At 46.8% G+C, this 17376-nt stretch overlaps 2 protein-coding genes across 2 annotated transcripts; both read right to left on the bottom strand.

Moving 5' to 3' along the window:
- Positions 1–10: 10 nt before the first annotated feature.
- On the bottom strand, positions 11–10497 carry znf652 (zinc finger protein 652). Its single transcript, XM_028987362.1, has 6 exons — positions 10262–10497; positions 7438–8746; positions 5508–5655; positions 5156–5271; positions 4081–4225; positions 11–2620 (listed from the first exon to the last, which is right to left on the bottom strand). The coding sequence occupies exons 2-6, from the start codon at positions 8437–8439 to the stop codon at positions 2004–2006; spliced, it is 2028 nt and encodes a 675-aa protein (XP_028843195.1). The 5' UTR covers positions 8440–8746; positions 10262–10497; the 3' UTR covers positions 11–2003.
- Positions 10498–11853: 1356 nt separating this feature from the next.
- phb (prohibitin) lies at positions 11854–16744 on the bottom strand. The gene is made up of 7 exons (XM_028987385.1): positions 16629–16744; positions 16338–16441; positions 16111–16272; positions 15881–16023; positions 14326–14442; positions 14090–14185; positions 11854–12656 (listed from the first exon to the last, which is right to left on the bottom strand). Exons 2-7 carry the CDS (start codon positions 16420–16422, stop codon positions 12444–12446), a joined length of 816 nt encoding a protein of 271 aa, XP_028843218.1. The 5' UTR covers positions 16423–16441; positions 16629–16744; the 3' UTR covers positions 11854–12443.
- Between the last annotated feature and the right edge of the window lie 632 nt (positions 16745–17376).

The following is a 17376-nucleotide window of genomic DNA, read 5'->3' as shown; positions in this document are numbered from 1 at the left end:
GTAACAAGACTTAAAACAGTACTATTATTATGGCTACTGATTTTACTGCTGAAACTTAGCCGAGTGTTAAATGTACATTATCAAAAAAGGCCATTGTTACATCATAAACACATCATCTTTGACAATCTCTTATAAACAATCAAAACAAAAACAATGGAGAATGTGGAATAGTAGGACAGGTCTGTACTTACTTACTGCTACAGTTCAGTGGTTAAAATGCAGGGGAAATTATATTAATACAAAAAACATCTTTAAAGAATATACATCATTGTTGGAGGTCATATTAAACTAGCGTGGTTTTAGTAGAAAGTGCATTCTATATACCAACAAAAAGAGGAGGAGAATCAGAAAGCTTTCACTCACACACATAACCATGCCGATTATGGTAAAGGCTTCTAATAATGAGAGGGTCTCCAATAGCAGCCCCCCATAGGCGGGCCGCATGTTTAGCACGAAAAATCTGTTGGGGGAGGAGAGAAAGAAAACAAGCATCCATCTTTGAAATAAACGATATCATTGCTCCATGTACACTATTAAAAACCTGGGCCATTACTGGAGAATTTACGATAACGGGAAGCTGGGGGACCGTTATACGGAAAAATAGAGTGATTCTACACCTCTTCTGTCACCATCCCTCTTAGACGCACTCACTCTCGCTCACATATAAGCAACCATTTACATGACATTTACATGTTTTTACCCACAATGCTTTGTCAGTCTCCTGCTCTAACTTGCCCCCCCTTACACAGCAGTAAAGTGCAGAGGAATAAACAACCAAACAGATTCAGAACGCTCACGAGGCAACTCACTCGCTACACAGTACATTCCGTGACGGGAAAACGGCGCGCTGGGCAACTGGGAATGTGGCCGATATCTACAGCAACGCTGACCACAAGCACCGCTCCCGCGGCCTCGCACGGTGGCCCTGACACAAACACAACACGAGGGACGCACCTCCGGCCACCTACTGTCACACAGGCTGAGACAGAGAGAGAGAGGGGGAGAGAGAGAGCGTTCAGTAGCACCATAAAGGGAATCTTTACTGCTGCAGTGTCTACACACACACCCTCACTGATTGATATACAATCACACACACACCAAGGTACATTCTAGTTAGAGTAAACTCTACTCTGCCAGCATGGTAGCAAATCTCTTTTAATCAAACTAGCATAGAAACTTCACACTCTCTCTTTCTCTCTCTCTGGCTCACACACACACACACACACACAACCCACAACCCACTCACTCACAGTTTAATGCTTACATGAAAAATAAGATTTTCTTTCTGAAAACACAAGTACAGTTAAGTCCATACAAATAATCAATGAGTATTAGAATATAAATCTATACATTTAATTTTCTAATAAGCCCTCCTCCATTTTAACTGGTGGGGTAAACACAAGAAAAAAAAAAAAAAAAAAAGCACGAACAATAACGTCAGTTTGATCCGGGGTCTGATCAGGGCCACATTCCGAGGATCTGTGTGTGTGTGTGTGTGTGCTGAAGTGCCCAGTGTGTGCAGGATGTCCTCGGTTTCTGATACCGTCGCCCTCCTCGCTGTACGTGCAGGAGAGGGCTTCGATGAGGAATAACAAGGCTTGAACTTCAACCTTCTGCTGGTCAACGTTCAGACGAGCGACCCGTACGACCTTTTCGGTGGCAGCAGCAGCTGGGGAGATAAGTTTATCCGACAGAGAGGTAATGTTTCGCTAGTTTAATGCAACCGGTTTAATGTGTGATGTGACGTAACAACAGACCATGAGTGTGGGATGTGTGTGTGTGTGTAGTTAAGTGCATGAAATGTTTAACAGTCTCCAAAAAGTCCAGTTTGACCAAAACTGGCCTGAAGCTTTAGTAAAGCTACGTGTCACATGCGCGCGCACACACAGCGCCTGGGTATTACTGCGTCGTTTTCATCTTCTCTGCCCGAGTGACGGTCCGAGGCAGTCCATCTGGGATGTAAGTGTACGTGCGTGTGCGTGCGTGCGTATGGGAGTCGGGGCTCAGTGGTGCTGCTGCTGCCCCGCCCCGGTGCTCTTGGCAGGCTGGGCCAGGTGTCGCAGGAAACCGTCCTCCTGGCCACAGTGGTTGATTGGCTCGCTTTTGAAAAGGGCTGGAGGCGGGGGAAGCAGGGCGGGGCTGATTGGCATATGATGCTGGGCGTGGCCAGCGTGGGGGTTGTGGCCCGTGTGGATCGAAGTGTGAGATTGTGGGTGGTGTTGAGTGGGAGGAGCCTGAAGGTGCAAGTGAGAGAATGTGTGGCCAAACCCGCCCCTCTGTGTCAGGGGACCTGCGCCGGAGCCAATCATATCCAGAGAGGCAGAACTAGTGGGCGGGGCCATCGCTGGAGGAACGGGGCTGGGGGTGTGGCCCACCGTGGGAACGGCGGGCCCGGCGATGTGCAGAGGCGCGGCGAGTCCGGCCGGCTGGAGGCTCACGGGACTGGTCACGCGGAAGCACTTCTCCTTGTGGGCTTTGAGCATGTTGGAGAAGCGGAAGCGCTGACCGCACACCTCGCAGGGGTACGGCTTCTCCCCCGTGTGCGTCCGCCGGTGGCGCTTCATGTTGGGCCGACTGGTGAAACTCTTCCCACAGATCTCGCAAATGAACGGCTTCTCTCCTACAGCAGGGAACGAGAGGCGGAATGAGTTCGAGAGGATTTTACAGGAAATAATCACACTTTCATTAGAGCTGTTAATAAAACGTCTACACCATGACAATGTTTAATGACTTGCACTTTTTGTTGCTATATTCTTACATTTTAAAAACATTCATATTTACATTCATGTCATTGTGCTAGGTCACATGATCCATTACGATCAGCATTGAAATCGAACCGAAATCGCGATTGGACTAAACACGATTTTACTAGTTACTTTGCAACCCCGGACTCTGCTCCAGCGGTTAATGTCCGCGTCACGTTGAGCGAGAGGCTGGGGCGCTGGTGACGCCGGCAGAAGAGAGGCAGCGGAGAACGGAACCGGGCGAATGCTGCCCAATGGGCAGAGCCTGGGCAGGCGGCGCGGTGTCCATCCGAGGGGCGTGTGCGGTTCTCTAAACTCCTGGTAAGATGGTAACGTGGAGGTGTGGATCTCTGGAGACTCAGACGCTGATAATCGGCTTCCTCCATTCACGCTTTGTGTGTGTGTGTGTGTGTGTGTGTGTTTGTTTCGAAGGGGAGGACCAAACACTGCCCGCTTCCACGATCTGATTCTGTTGGTCGCACGAAAATGCGTCACACAGCGCAGCGGTCAAAGTTCACCAAACTCACTCGTCCTCATGAGATACGGGTCACGTCCAACGTATTTATTAATGAATTGCCTGTCTCGCTATCTAGACACTGGGTCTAAATACGAACAGACACTCTGCAACGCTTTCCTACAAAGACGTATTCCCCATTTTCTGTACCCGTCCTCCGTTACAAATCCGCGCCGCAAAACCGGAACCGTTGCCCATAGAAAACAATGTTTCTCAGAGCAAAGCGAGCGCTTGGACAGCTGATGGACACACCCACTGTCCAATCACATTGTGCTGATGTCCCTGTGCGATGCGGTCATGCTCACCAATCAGACGTGTCCCAGACGTTAAAGCCACACCCACTTAAACGCAAGCACTAGTTACAGCGCAGTTCATATTTTGATGTGGGGTTATGATCCAGTTTATAATACACATAATATGGTGAATATTCAGAAATCGTTCAGCCCTTACAATCAGTATGTTATAATAATCAGAAAAAGTGTATTTCAACATCATGAAAGATATCAAATGGCTCGACCAAGACCACATGTACAAAAGGCGGTGAACAGACTGCAACAGTTCAAGTCTGGAGTGGATTGGTGATTTAGAGGCAGTCTGGTGGTGAACCTGGTTCAAAATCAGCATGCAAGCAAGACAGAGAAACACACACAAGCACACTGAAAATGATGTCTTCGAAATGTTTAAATTCAACTCAAGTCAGTGGTGACCAACTGGGCAGTGTGTGTTGGGTGTGTCTCTTGCCACAGAATTCTAAATCTGGCAGTTTGGCGGCGGACGAAGGGAGTGGAGGACAGAGGGGAAAAGGACTGCATGGCATGTGACCTGTGTGAGTCTTCATGTGCTCGTCGAAGTACTGCTTCATGTTGAAGTCCTTCCCGCACCACTGGCACATGAACTGCTTGTGGCCGATATGAATGCTCATGTGAGAACGGAGCTGGTACTTGTACTGGAAACGCTCGTCACAGTTCTGCAACACAGGCAAGCACACACATACATACATACAGTTATCACGGGGGCCGCCATCATAATACATTATTAATGCAGAAATACCTCCCAGGACAACAGGACATCCGTAAATAAAGCAATAATAAGAAAAATAAGACACAGCGTGTGAATGCAAAGATTTAGGAAATAAAGGCGGCCTTAAAGGAACTTTCCAGGAAACCTCTGAGGAGATGGTAAGGGAGAGAAACCAGTAGAGCGAGAAGGTGGGGCTGAAAGCCAATGACAGAGCGGGCCGGAGTCAGACATGTAGTCTGTAATGACGACCCAGTCCTGCTGCTTTCTGTAATTACCGCTCTATTTAAAACGCACGCCCAGACCACACCCACCTTCATAACAACGTACCTTACGATAAGTGTTTCCAGATTAGGCGGTTCTTTCTGACTTCCATATTTTGGGTGAAACAGCTTGTTGAGAATATGGACCACGTAAATAATAAAAAAAAAAAAGAAAAACACTTTTGCAATAAAAACACCGTGCTGATGTACAACTAATAAATTGAAGTGAAAGTGATTGTCATTGGGAAACACTGCAGCACAATGAAATGAGTCCTCTGCATTGAACCCCCGCCCTTAGTGAGCAGTGGGCGGCCATGAAAGGCGCCCGGGGAGCAGTGTGTATAGAGGTGCCATCGGAGGTGTTTCCTTCAGCCCAGGCATGGAGTGACAGAGCAGGATTTTCAGAATTCTTTAATACCTGCATCCTATTTAAACTGGTTTACTGCGCCTGCAGATGTTCTCCATACTACAGGTCACACCCCACACATGTTCTCCTCTCCCTTCCAGTCTCCTTCTGGTCACATGTCATTAAGCTGACATGGTCACGTGACCATCAGTCCATCCACGTGCTAAAATGACTTTGAAATGTGTCAGCCTGTGTGTGGAAGACCCTTTACCTCACAGCGGAAAGGTTTCTCTCCAGAGTGCTGCAGCGAATGAACCTTCAGAGACATGCTGCGTTTGAAGGACTTCCCACAGGTCTCACACGTGAACGGCATGTCCTTCGTGTGAGCTGTGGAAACAGGAAATGGGAATTTTACTCACATGACATTAAGCTGTGGCATCAAGGTGTCCAGCTGCTCATGGAATTGTCATCAAAAATGTCAACACCCCTTTCTTCAATTTCCATCCATATTAAGTGTTGTCAGTCCTAACTTAAAATAATAGTAAGATGAAAATCCCTTTCTATTCATAAAACTAATCAAAAACTAGTTGGACATAGTAGGGACAGACGGCTTGTGTACATACCAACCATGTGTTTGCGGACATGAGCCATGGTGTAGAATTTCTTCTCACAGATCTCACAGGCAAACTTCTTTTCGGCATAACCGTGGACAATTTTTATATGCTCATGCAGAGACCACAGCTTCTTAAAGGACTTATTACAGGAGACGCACTGTGGCAGACAAGAGACAGAGGAGTCAAATCCAAACAATCCCATGGTTGTAGACCATGATCAATCACAATCTACTTATCAAATTATCAAATGAAGATGGCGGGTCGATGATACAATCAGTGATAAAATTCAGGCCAAATTCACTCAATCACACGTGGCAGAAACTGGAAATTTGCAGAACGTGAAGTGACTGTCGTTTTGACAAATCACTCGGCTTTGAGTCCTCTGCTTTTAACCCACAAAGCCTTGGTGAGCAGTGGGCGGCCATGAAAGGCGCCCGGGGAGCAGTGTGTGGGGACGGAACCTTCATCAAGGGGACCTCAGTGGCACCTTGACGGATCAGGATTCGAACCCGCTAGGCCACCACCATCTGCCATTTCTGTTCAACTCCCAGGTACATGTTGCTTCTGGTCAGTGCTGTGGGCACGTCTGCAGCAACCAGTCGTGGGTTTAACCTGACTGGCGTGTTTCTGCCGTACGCGACAGAACTGGCAGCATCAAAAGAAATGTAACGGGAGATGACAATATGAGAAAATGGTAACGATGGGAATTTACAGGGTTCCCAAGGGGCTGTCCAGTCACACTGGACAAATAAAATACAAATAAAAGGAACACAGAGCACAGAGACAGCAAAATCAAATGGTTTACTCTCTGCCTGTTACAAGCATAGAAATTCAGTTTTTTCCTTTTCGAAAAGTCACACAAATGGAACAATGGCCACAGAGACACTGTTCTAATGTGAGGTCCACTGTTTTAATGGCATTCACTGCTAAATACAATATTTAATATTTCAATAAACTCTCAGGTCTGGATATCCTCGAGTACAAGCCTAGTGGTGGCAGCCTAGCAGGTAACACACTCTCCTATGAACCAGAAGTCCCAGCTTCAAAACCCACTTACTACCATTGTGTCCCTGAGCAGGACACTTAACCCTGAGTGTCTCCAGGGGGGGACTGTCCCTGTAACTACTGGGTGGTAGTAGCCTAGTGGCCTAGTGGCCTAGTAGCCTAGTGGGTAACACACTCGCCTATGAACCAGAAGACCCGGGTTCGAATCCCACTTACTACCATTGTGTCCCTGAGCAAGACACTTAACCCTAAATTGCTCCAGGGAGACTGTCCCTGTAATACTGATTGTAAGTCGCTCTGGATAAGGGCGTCTGATAAATGCTGTAAATGTAAATGTAAATGTAAACTACTGATTGTAAGTGGCTCTGGATAAGGGTGTCTGGTAAATGCCGTAAATGTAAATAATAATTTTTCATAAAAGGATCATCAGATCGCCCACCCCTCAGTCATCAATCATTCCGGTCATCAGCTATACTTACTGTGACACCAGCTTACACTGTCACTACAATCACACGTGCACGGCAATATTAGTAAAAGATAGAATTACCATCGCCAGTGTGGTAATAAATGACACTAGTCCTAAGCACAGCAGAATAAATGCGTGTACCACCGGTGAAGGTGGCACTCTGTCTCCCCCTGGTGGCAGCACAAGATCTCAGCAGCTTCAGCCCGGGACCCTTTTCCACCCCCTGGTTCTGCTGCACTACTACCCATCACCCTCGGTGAGCAGTGAGCAGCCCGGGCAGCAGCGCGTGGGGACGGTGCTCTGATCGAGGGGACCTCAGTGGCACCTCGGCGGTTCGGGATTGGAACCCGCAACCTTCTGATTACGGGTCCGTCCTTACCCGCCATGCCACCGCTGCCCCAGCATAAGCCTGTAGTTGGTCAGTGATGTGATTGTGCGGTTTTTCTTTCGTGACGGTCTCCCCCTCACCTGGATGTTCTTCTCGCAGTCCGTCTGCTGGTGCAGCGACAGCTCGCTCTCCAGCACGAACTTCTTGCCGCACTTGTCACAGATCTGCATGCGGCGGTGGGTGACGTTCATGTGCTTCTCCAGGTACCAGCGCGTGTTGAACACCCGAGGGCACTTCTCGCACGCCAGCGTCTCCCGCCCTTCGCCCGCTTCCGGGCCGGCGTCACCCCGGTTACCGGCCGTGGCGGTGGACTGCGGCGCGGAGCTCTTGCCCTCGCGGGCGGGGCGCCGCTTTCTGGGCTCCGCCTCGGTGTTTTTTCTCCGCCCCCTGGTGGTCATGCCCGTCATCAGGGTGACGTTTCCGGCCGTTGAGGTCACGCGGCGACTTTTCCGGCGCTGCTGGACTGCCAGGACCACGCCTCTTCTCGTCCGTTTCCTCACCTGCACACTTTCATTTTCTTCTTCCAAACTTTCCTCTTCATCGTCCTCCTCCTCTTCTTCTTCTTCCTCCTCCTCCTCTTCCTCCTCCTCATCACTGCCGGCCTTCCCTCCATCAGTAGGGTTGGAGGGGATGCTGCTCTTGTCCCCCTTGGACACATTGAGCGTCTGATTGTTCAAGTTGACCTCTACAATGATCTGCTGTCGTTTAAATGCCGCCTCCTCCTCTTCCTCCTCCTCCTCCTCCTCCTCTCCTACTTCATCCTCCTCTTCATCCTCCTCTGACGAGTCCCCATTTTGGCTGTGGCAGCCCTGTCCCATGGCCTTGTCCCCTTCCCTGTAGAACTGCTGTGGCTGGGGGGCTCCAGGGTTCAGCTGAGGCTTGGTAGCCATTTTGTTGTCCACAAGCACCGAGTAGGGCTTCCCCCCCGTCTCCCGCTTGTACGGCTTTCCCGAGACGTCGGCGTCTGCTGAAGGGGCGTGGTAAAAGGTCTGGGAGGGGTGTGTCCTGGCGACTTGGTCTTGGGACATTACGTCAGACGCCTCGATAGCCACGCCCTCTTTTACTGCCTGGCAGGACTTCATCAGGGCAGAGAGACCACCGACAGAAGACAGAACTTGCTTTTAAACTCTGGTCCCTGAAATGTCCACGTGACTTATCCCCCGCCCCTCCTCCTACAGACAGAGGAGAAAGGAGGGGGCGGAACCCCCAGCCGGTTTTAGCACGACCCCACAGCGAGGTGCATGACCTCCGGCCCAAAACGACAACTGTGAAGTTCGTGTGGACTGCTCGTGTCTTCCAACGCGCTCGTCACTCAGCAGCCGCTCCGCCCGCAGGACACGCCCTCTTCGCGCGCCCGTCCTGTTCCAGCGTCCAGCCGCCGAGCCCCAGCTGCAGGAGAGACACAGAGGACGTGAAACGAAACTGCTGTCTGGTTAAGGTGCCGCGACCTAAATCTCGCTACGATACACACTTCCTCCCCGGAGCACGAACGCAGAAAACCACACGCACGCCATCTCGCCGTTTTCACATCACAATAACACGGCGCGTAGTTCTGCTCGAACTGGGACAGAGATTTCCCACGCCTGCGGTCAGGACCAAACACGCCGGGCTACCTGTCTCGAAAAGGAGCAAAAAGCACGACAAACGTGACCGCTCACCGCCAGATCGGTTTAAATTCTTAAAGTAGAAAAACTCAAAGACATAAAAACTCCTTCAACTGCAAAAAAAAACAATAATATTACATATTAAAGCGATGAATCCCTGTTAAAACCGCAGAAGGAGGTACAGAGACTACAGGCACCGTTCTTCCTCTCCATCAGGAGGAGGAAGGAGGGACGATAGACGCAGGCCGGCCTGCCTGCAGCACCGGGACGTTCCGAGCTGTGAGACGCCGCTGGTCGCTACACAACGCAGCAGCCCGAGTTAGTTAGTAGTTATGATGATGATGGGTGGTAGTAGCCTAGTGGGTAAGACACTCGCCTATGAACCAAATCCCACTTACTACCATTGTGTCCCTGAGCAAGACACTTAACCCTATGTTGCTCCAGGGGGGGGACTGTCCCTGTAAATACTGATTGTAAGTCGCTCTGGATAAGGGCGTCTGGTAAATGCTCTAAATGTAAATGTACAACGCAGCAGCCCGAGTTAGTTAGTAGTTATGATGATGATGGGTGGTAGTAGCCTAGTGGGTAACACCAGAAGACCCAGGTTCAAACCCCACTTACTACCATTGTGTCCCTGAGCATGACACTTAACCCTGAGTGTCTCCAGGGGGGGACTGTCCCTGTCACTACTGATTGTAAATCTGGATAAGGGCGCCTAATAAATGCTGTAAATGTAAGATGTAAATATATCTAAATGGTGATGATGACGGTGTTATTATGAGGAGACACGTTTTATCCACGTTAAACTCTCCTCAGCTGGGAATTGTGGAGAAGGACCAGGGGGGCGGGAAGAGCCCGCTTTTTATCGGGGGGGGCAGAAGGCCGCGCGGCGGGCGAACTTTCTTCCCCGACACGGCGCACGGAGAGGGTTAACCACCCCAGCTAGCCGCCGGCTAGTTAGCCGCTAGCCGCTACCGGGGGGCTGCGGCGAGACGCCGCCGCGCTGGAAACGGAGCCAACGACGACAAAAGCTGCTTCCCGGGCAGGCGTGCGGGCACCTGGCGGCCCGCCCCGCGGTTCCCCCCACTTTCACTTCTTAATCCCCCGAAACCTGGCCGGCCTGCAGGGGAAAAGCTGCAGTGATTTCTCCGCACGCACACGCACAACTCCCACCCTGCACAAAAGCCTCTCCATTACGGCGGCGTCCTGCCTGCAGAGCCGCCCGCCGTCGCTGCAACTCCGGCGGCGATCGTGCCGTTTCCCTGCCCGAAACGAACTTCTGCTCGGCGGACCTACTCACCCAGTACGCGGGCGCCCTGCCCGCCATGTCGCGCGTCGCGGCGCAGTACGCAGGAACACCAGCCGAACCCCGGGCCGGGCGCGGGTCTGACCGAGCCCAGCGCCCTCGTACTCATCAGAATTAAGGTCCGAGGCTGACGCTATTCATCTGGCCGCCGCCGAAAGGCCTTCATCGTTCCCTACGTGGCTGCCTGTCGCTGCGCGCCGCTGTTGCCAAGTCGAGTGTTTTTTACGCGACGTTCATCAGACCGCTCGTTGTGCCGAATGTCTTGGTTTGGCTGATGTTGTGACTGCTTATAAATTCTAGTCAGGTTAGTCTGAGGTCCCAGGTCCAGAGCCATGCCTCCGCCACTGGATACGCTTCGGGGTTCTTCCGAATTTATTTTGGAAGAATTCTATTTGTCCAGATCTGGCAACGTTAGCGCGCGCTTGCGCTTATTATATGTTGCCAAATGCGCTTATTTAAATAACTATTTATTTTTCAACAGAGCAAAGTGCTTTACTAATCTATTTTCAAATCGATTTACAACGTTTTTGGTGATTTTGAGCGAATTCCACCATTGTTAAAATCTTTACAAAAAAAAACAAAATTTTCTGCTTTTCTCCAGACTGACTTGTTACAGGACAGTCCCTCTTGAACAACTCAGGGTTGAAAGCTGTAACTTTCAGACCTTCTGGTTCATAGGCGAGTGTGTTACTTAGTAGGCCACTGCACCACTTCTTTAAAATGTAGGTTGGATGTACAGTTTCCTCCACTACAACATTTATTACTTATTCGGCTCTAAATCATATACAATATATCTAAATGGACTTTGACAGGCCCTACAGTCCACCACACATGGACCCTTTCTGCATTCAATGCAAAACAGAAAGTGATCATCTTCCAGTTGTTTGCAATGGTGGCCGGTTCGAACCCCGATCCACCAAGGTGCCACTGAGCAAAGCACCGTCCCCACACACTGCTCCCCGGGCGCCTGTCATGGCTGCCCACTGCTCACCAAGGGTGATGGTTAAAAGCAGAGGACACATTTCACTGTGTGCTGTGCATCTGTGTATCACAATGACAATCACTTCACTTTCCAGGGTAAATGGTATTAAAATTGTAAAACATTGTGCATTGGAAAGGGATCTGTACATGTTACTACACAGTGCAGAGTAGGTTCAGCCAGTCCTGGCTGGTAACCCTCTGGTACATCTCATGCTGGGTTGTCTCAGCAGCAGCTCAATGTCCAGAACCAGAATCTAGTTTAACTCAGACAGATTAGACTCGGTGGTTGTGGTAGATGCCTGTGTACATGTCGAGTACAACTTTGGCCCCAGCCAAGGTGTGATGAGCATTATAGTATATCTGGGTTTGGCTGTTATGGAATGCTTGGCTAAAAATTGGCACACCTTGTGAAAATGAACTCAGCACTAAACTTGAAATTTAGTAGTGATATGAAACTATTTTCAATATATTTATATATTATATAAAAATTCACACCCTTATTACTGGACTTTCAAGTGCCAGTTTTGGCTAAATGAGCACAAATCCACAGGCTCTAATATGACTGAAAGGATCAATGCAAAAAACACAAGGAACATAGATAATTCTCTCAATAGAAATAAGATTTTATTTAGTTTCGTTAACATCAATATGGAATGGGGGCTTCCTTCAAAAATACAAAAGCGGTCACCATAAAACAGAACCTGGTGGAAACGACGTGCATAAACAGCAACCTGCTCTTAAAACTCTTTTGTTTTGTGGATCAGCACAAAAGCTCATGAAAAGCCAATTTTTGAATTTCACACTTCTAATCTAATGGTGTTTTCTGCATTTATCTTTCAGCAAGAATGTTCATTTATGCACAACAGGGTTCATTGTTCCATGTGATCGGGATATTTCACTGTTGGTTTTGTTTATTGAATTTTGAAGAATCACGTATTTAATACAGAAATTCTGGTTCCAAACAGAACAAACTTCAGCTTGAACAACACATTCAGACTGGGCCTTAGTATTAGTAAGGCAGAGTAACTGCCCTTCCAACAGCAGTGGTGTGTGCACGCACATGTTGACAGGACGGACACACACACCTTGTACTAAAGCCTTATCTAGAAAGTATGAAGGTAAAAGCAAAATACTAACTTAGAATTTATAGAACTGGTCAGAAGCCACATGAAATGTCAGTGTAAGTGTGTGTGTGTCACTGTGGCAACTGGAGAAGGGTGCTCTGGCCAGAGGGCAGATAGGTGACATTGCGAGAGCGACTGAGCTGAAAGGCAATGTCCTCTGCTGCCTCCAGCTTCCTGAGCTCCACCAGCCCGTCACCTGCCTCTGCCAGGGAGTTGGCAATCAGCAGTGCAGCCTGGGAGTCTCCTGCCGCTGAGATGATCGCTGCCTGCTTCTGCTGCTCTGCCTGGAGGAAACAGAAGACAGAAAATCTGTCAATAAACCATCAGCAGAGGACATCAGTGGAACTTAATATGAAAAAATCTTCAAAAAAAAAAAAAAAAAAAAAAAAAAAAAAAGTACATGAACGCTATAAACCCTAGATTGTGTCTGTGCCTTTAATAGGATAAAGCACTCATTTGAAGCAGTTTGTTGACCAGATATACATTGACTGCAAACACAAACCTGACACTAGTTCTGCTATTGAGCTTCAGAACCTTGTTCTCCCCAAGCCAAATACTTGATTAATTATATACTGCACCAGTTGAAAATTATACATTCTGAGTGTTAGCATTCATTTATCTTTTTTTCTTGCTTTGCTACATCATGCAATGATACATGATTCTGTCTGCCTTAAAAAATGTGAAGAACCAGAAGCCCTCAAATGGCCTTGAAGGAAAGGTTCAAGTGAACTTTGTCATTTCAGCTATATGCTTGTAAGACAGTACATAGTGAAAACCAAACAATGTGGTGTGTGGTGAGAAAAGTTGTGCAAGATGGAGAGATCAGATCGGTCCTCTGTTTTTGTGTCAGGGGTGACAAACTCACGGCCCGCGGGCCACATCCTGCTAGATCACTTTATAAAGCAGCTGAAAGAATCATCGGTGTCCCTCTCCCCTCCAAGACATCTACAGTACACGCCTCACCAAGAAAGCCCTCGGCATAGCAGCTGATCCCACCCACCCAATGCAAACCTTCTTCAGCCTGCTGCAATCAGGGAGCAGACTGCGGCGTCTCCAGGCCAGGACCAGCAGACTGAAGGACAGCTTTACCCATCAGGCTGTCAGGAAGCTTAACTCTCTGCCGGCTCTGCCCCCACTCCCCTCTCTCCCGCCCCACAAACTTTTTGAATTCTACCCACACACACACACACACACACACACACACACACACACACACACACACACACACTTTACAAGCTCTGTTGCACTACATTGTTCACATTGTTTACATGGTTTGCACTCTCCACCATGTGCCCTTATTTGTATATTGTGTTTTTAAATTTTATATATTATGCTTATTTTTATACCCTTGTATTTAATGTTACTTGTATGCACCATGGGTCTGAGAGTAACACAATTTCAATTCTCTGTATGTCCTCTTTGACAATAATTTTACTAATTACTTTGACTAAAGATCTATAATTTAGGCCCAGCAACATGAAGCTGAAAACACACAAACTGAAAACACACAAACTATAGATCCCACAATGCAGTGCTTCAGTTGCCTTGCCAAACGCTTGAAATTCTTTTTTGTCCTTCAAAGTCACCAAAGCGCTTTGCATTGGGAGCTCAGTTTATCAGCAAAGTATGCACTGCATTATGGGATCTGTAGTTCGTGTTATCAGGATGGGACTGCATTTGAAATCAGTCTTTAAAGCACCTTCAGTTTCACACTCACCTTTTCTACAATAAACCTTGCTCTCTCTGCCTCCTGCTGGGCCACCTGCTTCATCTCCACAGCCTCAGTGAACTCCTTACCAAAGGTCAAGTGTGTCTGAGGACAGAAATGGAACTCAGTTAAGGTACACAGCCATAAACACATCAAACAATGTTGCTTGATGCCAATACACTACAGCTATACTACAATACACTATAAAACAATAAAAGAACAAGTGAAGACAAAGGAATCCATACCAGCGAAACATCATCAAGGATGAGACCAAACGTGGATGCCCGCTCAGTCAAATCCTCACTGACTTGCCTGGACACCAGTTCTCTCTGCGTGATCAGTTCACCTGCGTCAAACCGGGCCTGAACGGACACATGGACACACACAGCATGGTTAACTCAACGAGGGCACAGAAGAGCATTAGTACTGGTTTATTTAAACTATATGTTTACACTTCTTTCAATCACTGCCCAGAAACACATTTTTACTTTAATTTCACCCTACCTGTTACACATATTTTATGTTAAAATCATAAGTGTAATATTTGGTTAGGTTTGCAATATTTGCATATTGGTTCACGGTATACATGCAATATTTGCATTATTGAGGTCAATAGCAGTCGCTAAATCATTTCACTGCATATACTCTACTTTGCAGATGTTTTTATCCAAAGCAACTTACAAGAGGAAGACACTAGCAATTCTTGTTCAATTTATATAGATTTTGAGTTTATAAAACTAAGAGCCCTGATAAGGCCTAACTTGTCAGAAACGAACATGCTCGGAAGTGCTAGACGAAGAAAATACGCATATAATACCGTGTTTAATTGTATGTGACAAATAACATTTTCATTTGAAGATTGAATTACACCGATATTAGTTACATTTATTAATCATAGCAACTGACTATATAATAAAATGGAATACTCTTCACTTAACAATATTGATGTATTGAAAACTTCAGAAGACTTCGGTTTGTGTCCCCTATTATGAAAATGTCCTCCTTGTGAGATTATTTAACATAATACGAGTCTACGGTCCTGCAGTGGCTAGAAAGGGCCATATGTGTAAAGAGAGAGTCAGTCGGATCTGGAATTTGTCTTCTTATGTTGTCTCATACATACATACACACACACACACACACATATATATATATATATACATACACACATATATATATATAAATATATATACACACACACACATATACATATATATATACATACACACATACATACATATATATATATGAGATCACACTATGAGAGTTTGTATACTGTTGTACTGACAATGAATCTTGAAAGGTTACCTCCTGTTCCTCATGCTTATTTCGCCCAGAGAATTTCCCACCCCTCCCCTAAAACATTATCTCCACAGACCTCCATATCTTCCAAACATGCAAAGCATTGCAGTTTATCTTTGATTAGATGTAAAATGAGCAAATATTTATTTTTTAGTTCGGCACACTGAAGAATCGGTTAATTATTTTTTCCTGGAAAAACAGCAACATGACTTCCTGTCTGCACCAAACATTGTATTGGTGAATGGTGTTAAATTATGTGAATCATTTTCGTGAATCCCCCCTCAACTTCTATAGGCTGCTCTCCTCCTCATTAGCATTTAAAGCTACAGACAACGAAACTGCTCGTCCTGGCAAATGTCACTGTGGGACCGGATCAAGGTGGCTGCAATTCTGAAACAAGGCTGAATTTTGGAAAGAGACTTCAGATACAGAATTAGGGGACCAACAAGACTGATATAAAATTTTTCGTGTCATGGGACCTCTAACACTTGAGCTCACCACTACAGACTTCAGCACTTCAGTGGTGATTGAGGGCAGAACCCTTTCATCGTAGTCCTCCCCGATGCTGGTAAAGATCCGTGGAAGCTGCGTAGCCACTGGGCGGAACAGGATTCTCAGGGTGATGTTGACATTCTGCAAATCTGCGAGGGCGAAACATCCAGCTCTTATACACACCCACACACTGGCATCATGGGAGGAGTGAAGCGCTACACCAGGCAGCTCTGTACCTTTACTCCCGGTGATGACCGGTACGTTGCGAGGGCGAGACCTGCAGTCAAAGATGATGGGCTTCTGGACCCAGGGGATGAGGAAGTGGGTTCCCTCTCCCATTACTTCCTCCTGCACCCCGCGGAATCGGTCAAAGATCACAGCCCTGTGCCCAGCGTCCACTGCAACACAAAAAAGCCATTAAACCCGCATCCTGACCACATATTACACAGAGCTGAGCAGTTACCATTAAAAAGGGCGGAGTTCACCACCCCTCCACCAACAGCCAGGGCCAGTCCCAACTTCCCAAGGGACTCGAACAACTTAGCCATGATGCTGAAGAGACGAGCCCTGCAAGATCAGGAGTAGAACTATTACAATCCACAGACATGAGCATAACCTCTCACCTATCAGAGGGTCGTGAAGAGCCTTCCTTTACCGACAAGCCTCATCTAAAACTACGGAACCGACTCGGACCAGCCGGCTTACTTCACACGGAACGTACACGGAGCCCTCTTCGTTTCTACTCCGTACTTACCTGACGCGCTACGAATTCTGCTTGACCTCCACCGGCCTCGCAACGCGCAGGACGCGTGAACCGTGGCGCTGAGAGCGCATGCGCCTGCCTGCGAATAAAACCCTCAGTGATTGGCCGAACCCGGGTAGATCGAGAAACGCGATTGGTTTATATCAACCGTCACAGCAGACGTCAGCTGGGGGGTGAAACTGGGTGTAATAACGCGGTGAATCATATTTTAGCGACACGAAGAAGTGTGATGATGGCTGATCTTTTATTGTCGTTCACAGGTTTCCAAAGGGCTTTATTTACGTTGACAGTTACATGACAGCACAAAATATTGAAGCTGGTTAAGATAATTCATTGAGCAAAATGTTATAATGAAGGTTCTTAACAAATATAATAAATAAATGTATTGTCATAGATAACTAAATCCGTTTAACTAAAATATTTAGACTATTACTAATTTACTCGTTTGCTATGACTCACTGTTGATCTCTTGGAAGGATGGACTGATTTTACGTAGAATACCACATATATATATATACCAATATATATAATACCATATATATATATATATATATATATATATATATATATATATATATATATATATATATATATATATATATATATATATATATATATGTATGTATATATGTATGTATGTATGTGTGTGTATGTATATATATATATATATATATATATATATATATATATATATATATATATATATATATATATATATAAAAGAAATTAATCACACGGT

Source organism: Denticeps clupeoides, chromosome 7 (assembly GCF_900700375.1).
Source record: "Denticeps clupeoides chromosome 7, fDenClu1.1, whole genome shotgun sequence".
Classification (NCBI taxonomy): Eukaryota; Metazoa; Chordata; class Actinopteri; order Clupeiformes; family Denticipitidae; genus Denticeps; species Denticeps clupeoides.
The sequence above is the reverse complement of the archived record's forward strand: the minus strand, read 5'-3'. Positions and strand labels throughout refer to the sequence as shown.

Excerpts from the sequence above, each read along its gene's own strand:
- znf652 (XM_028987362.1), bottom strand. The coding sequence starts at position 8,439 with ATGAAGTCCTGCCAGGCAGTAAAAGAGGGCGTGGCTATCGAGGCGTCT. Across the intron at positions 5,656-7,437 it reads ACTGCGAGAAGAACATCCAG|TGCGTCTCCTGTAATAAGTC; the intron begins GTGAGGGGGAGA and ends TGTCTGCCACAG. Across the intron at positions 2,621-4,080 it reads GCACATGAAGACTCACACAG|GAGAGAAGCCGTTCATTTGC; the intron begins GTCACATGCCAT and ends TCCCTGCTGTAG.
- phb (XM_028987385.1), bottom strand. The coding sequence starts at position 16,422 with ATGGCTAAGTTGTTCGAGTCCCTTGGGAAGTTGGGACTGGCCCTGGCT. Across the intron at positions 16,273-16,337 it reads GAACTCCGCCCTTTTTAATG|TGGACGCTGGGCACAGGGCT; the intron begins GTAACTGCTCAG and ends TTTGTGTTGCAG. Across the intron at positions 12,657-14,089 it reads CAAGGTTTATTGTAGAAAAG|GCAGAGCAGCAGAAGCAGGC; the intron begins GTGAGTGTGAAA and ends TGTTTCCTCCAG.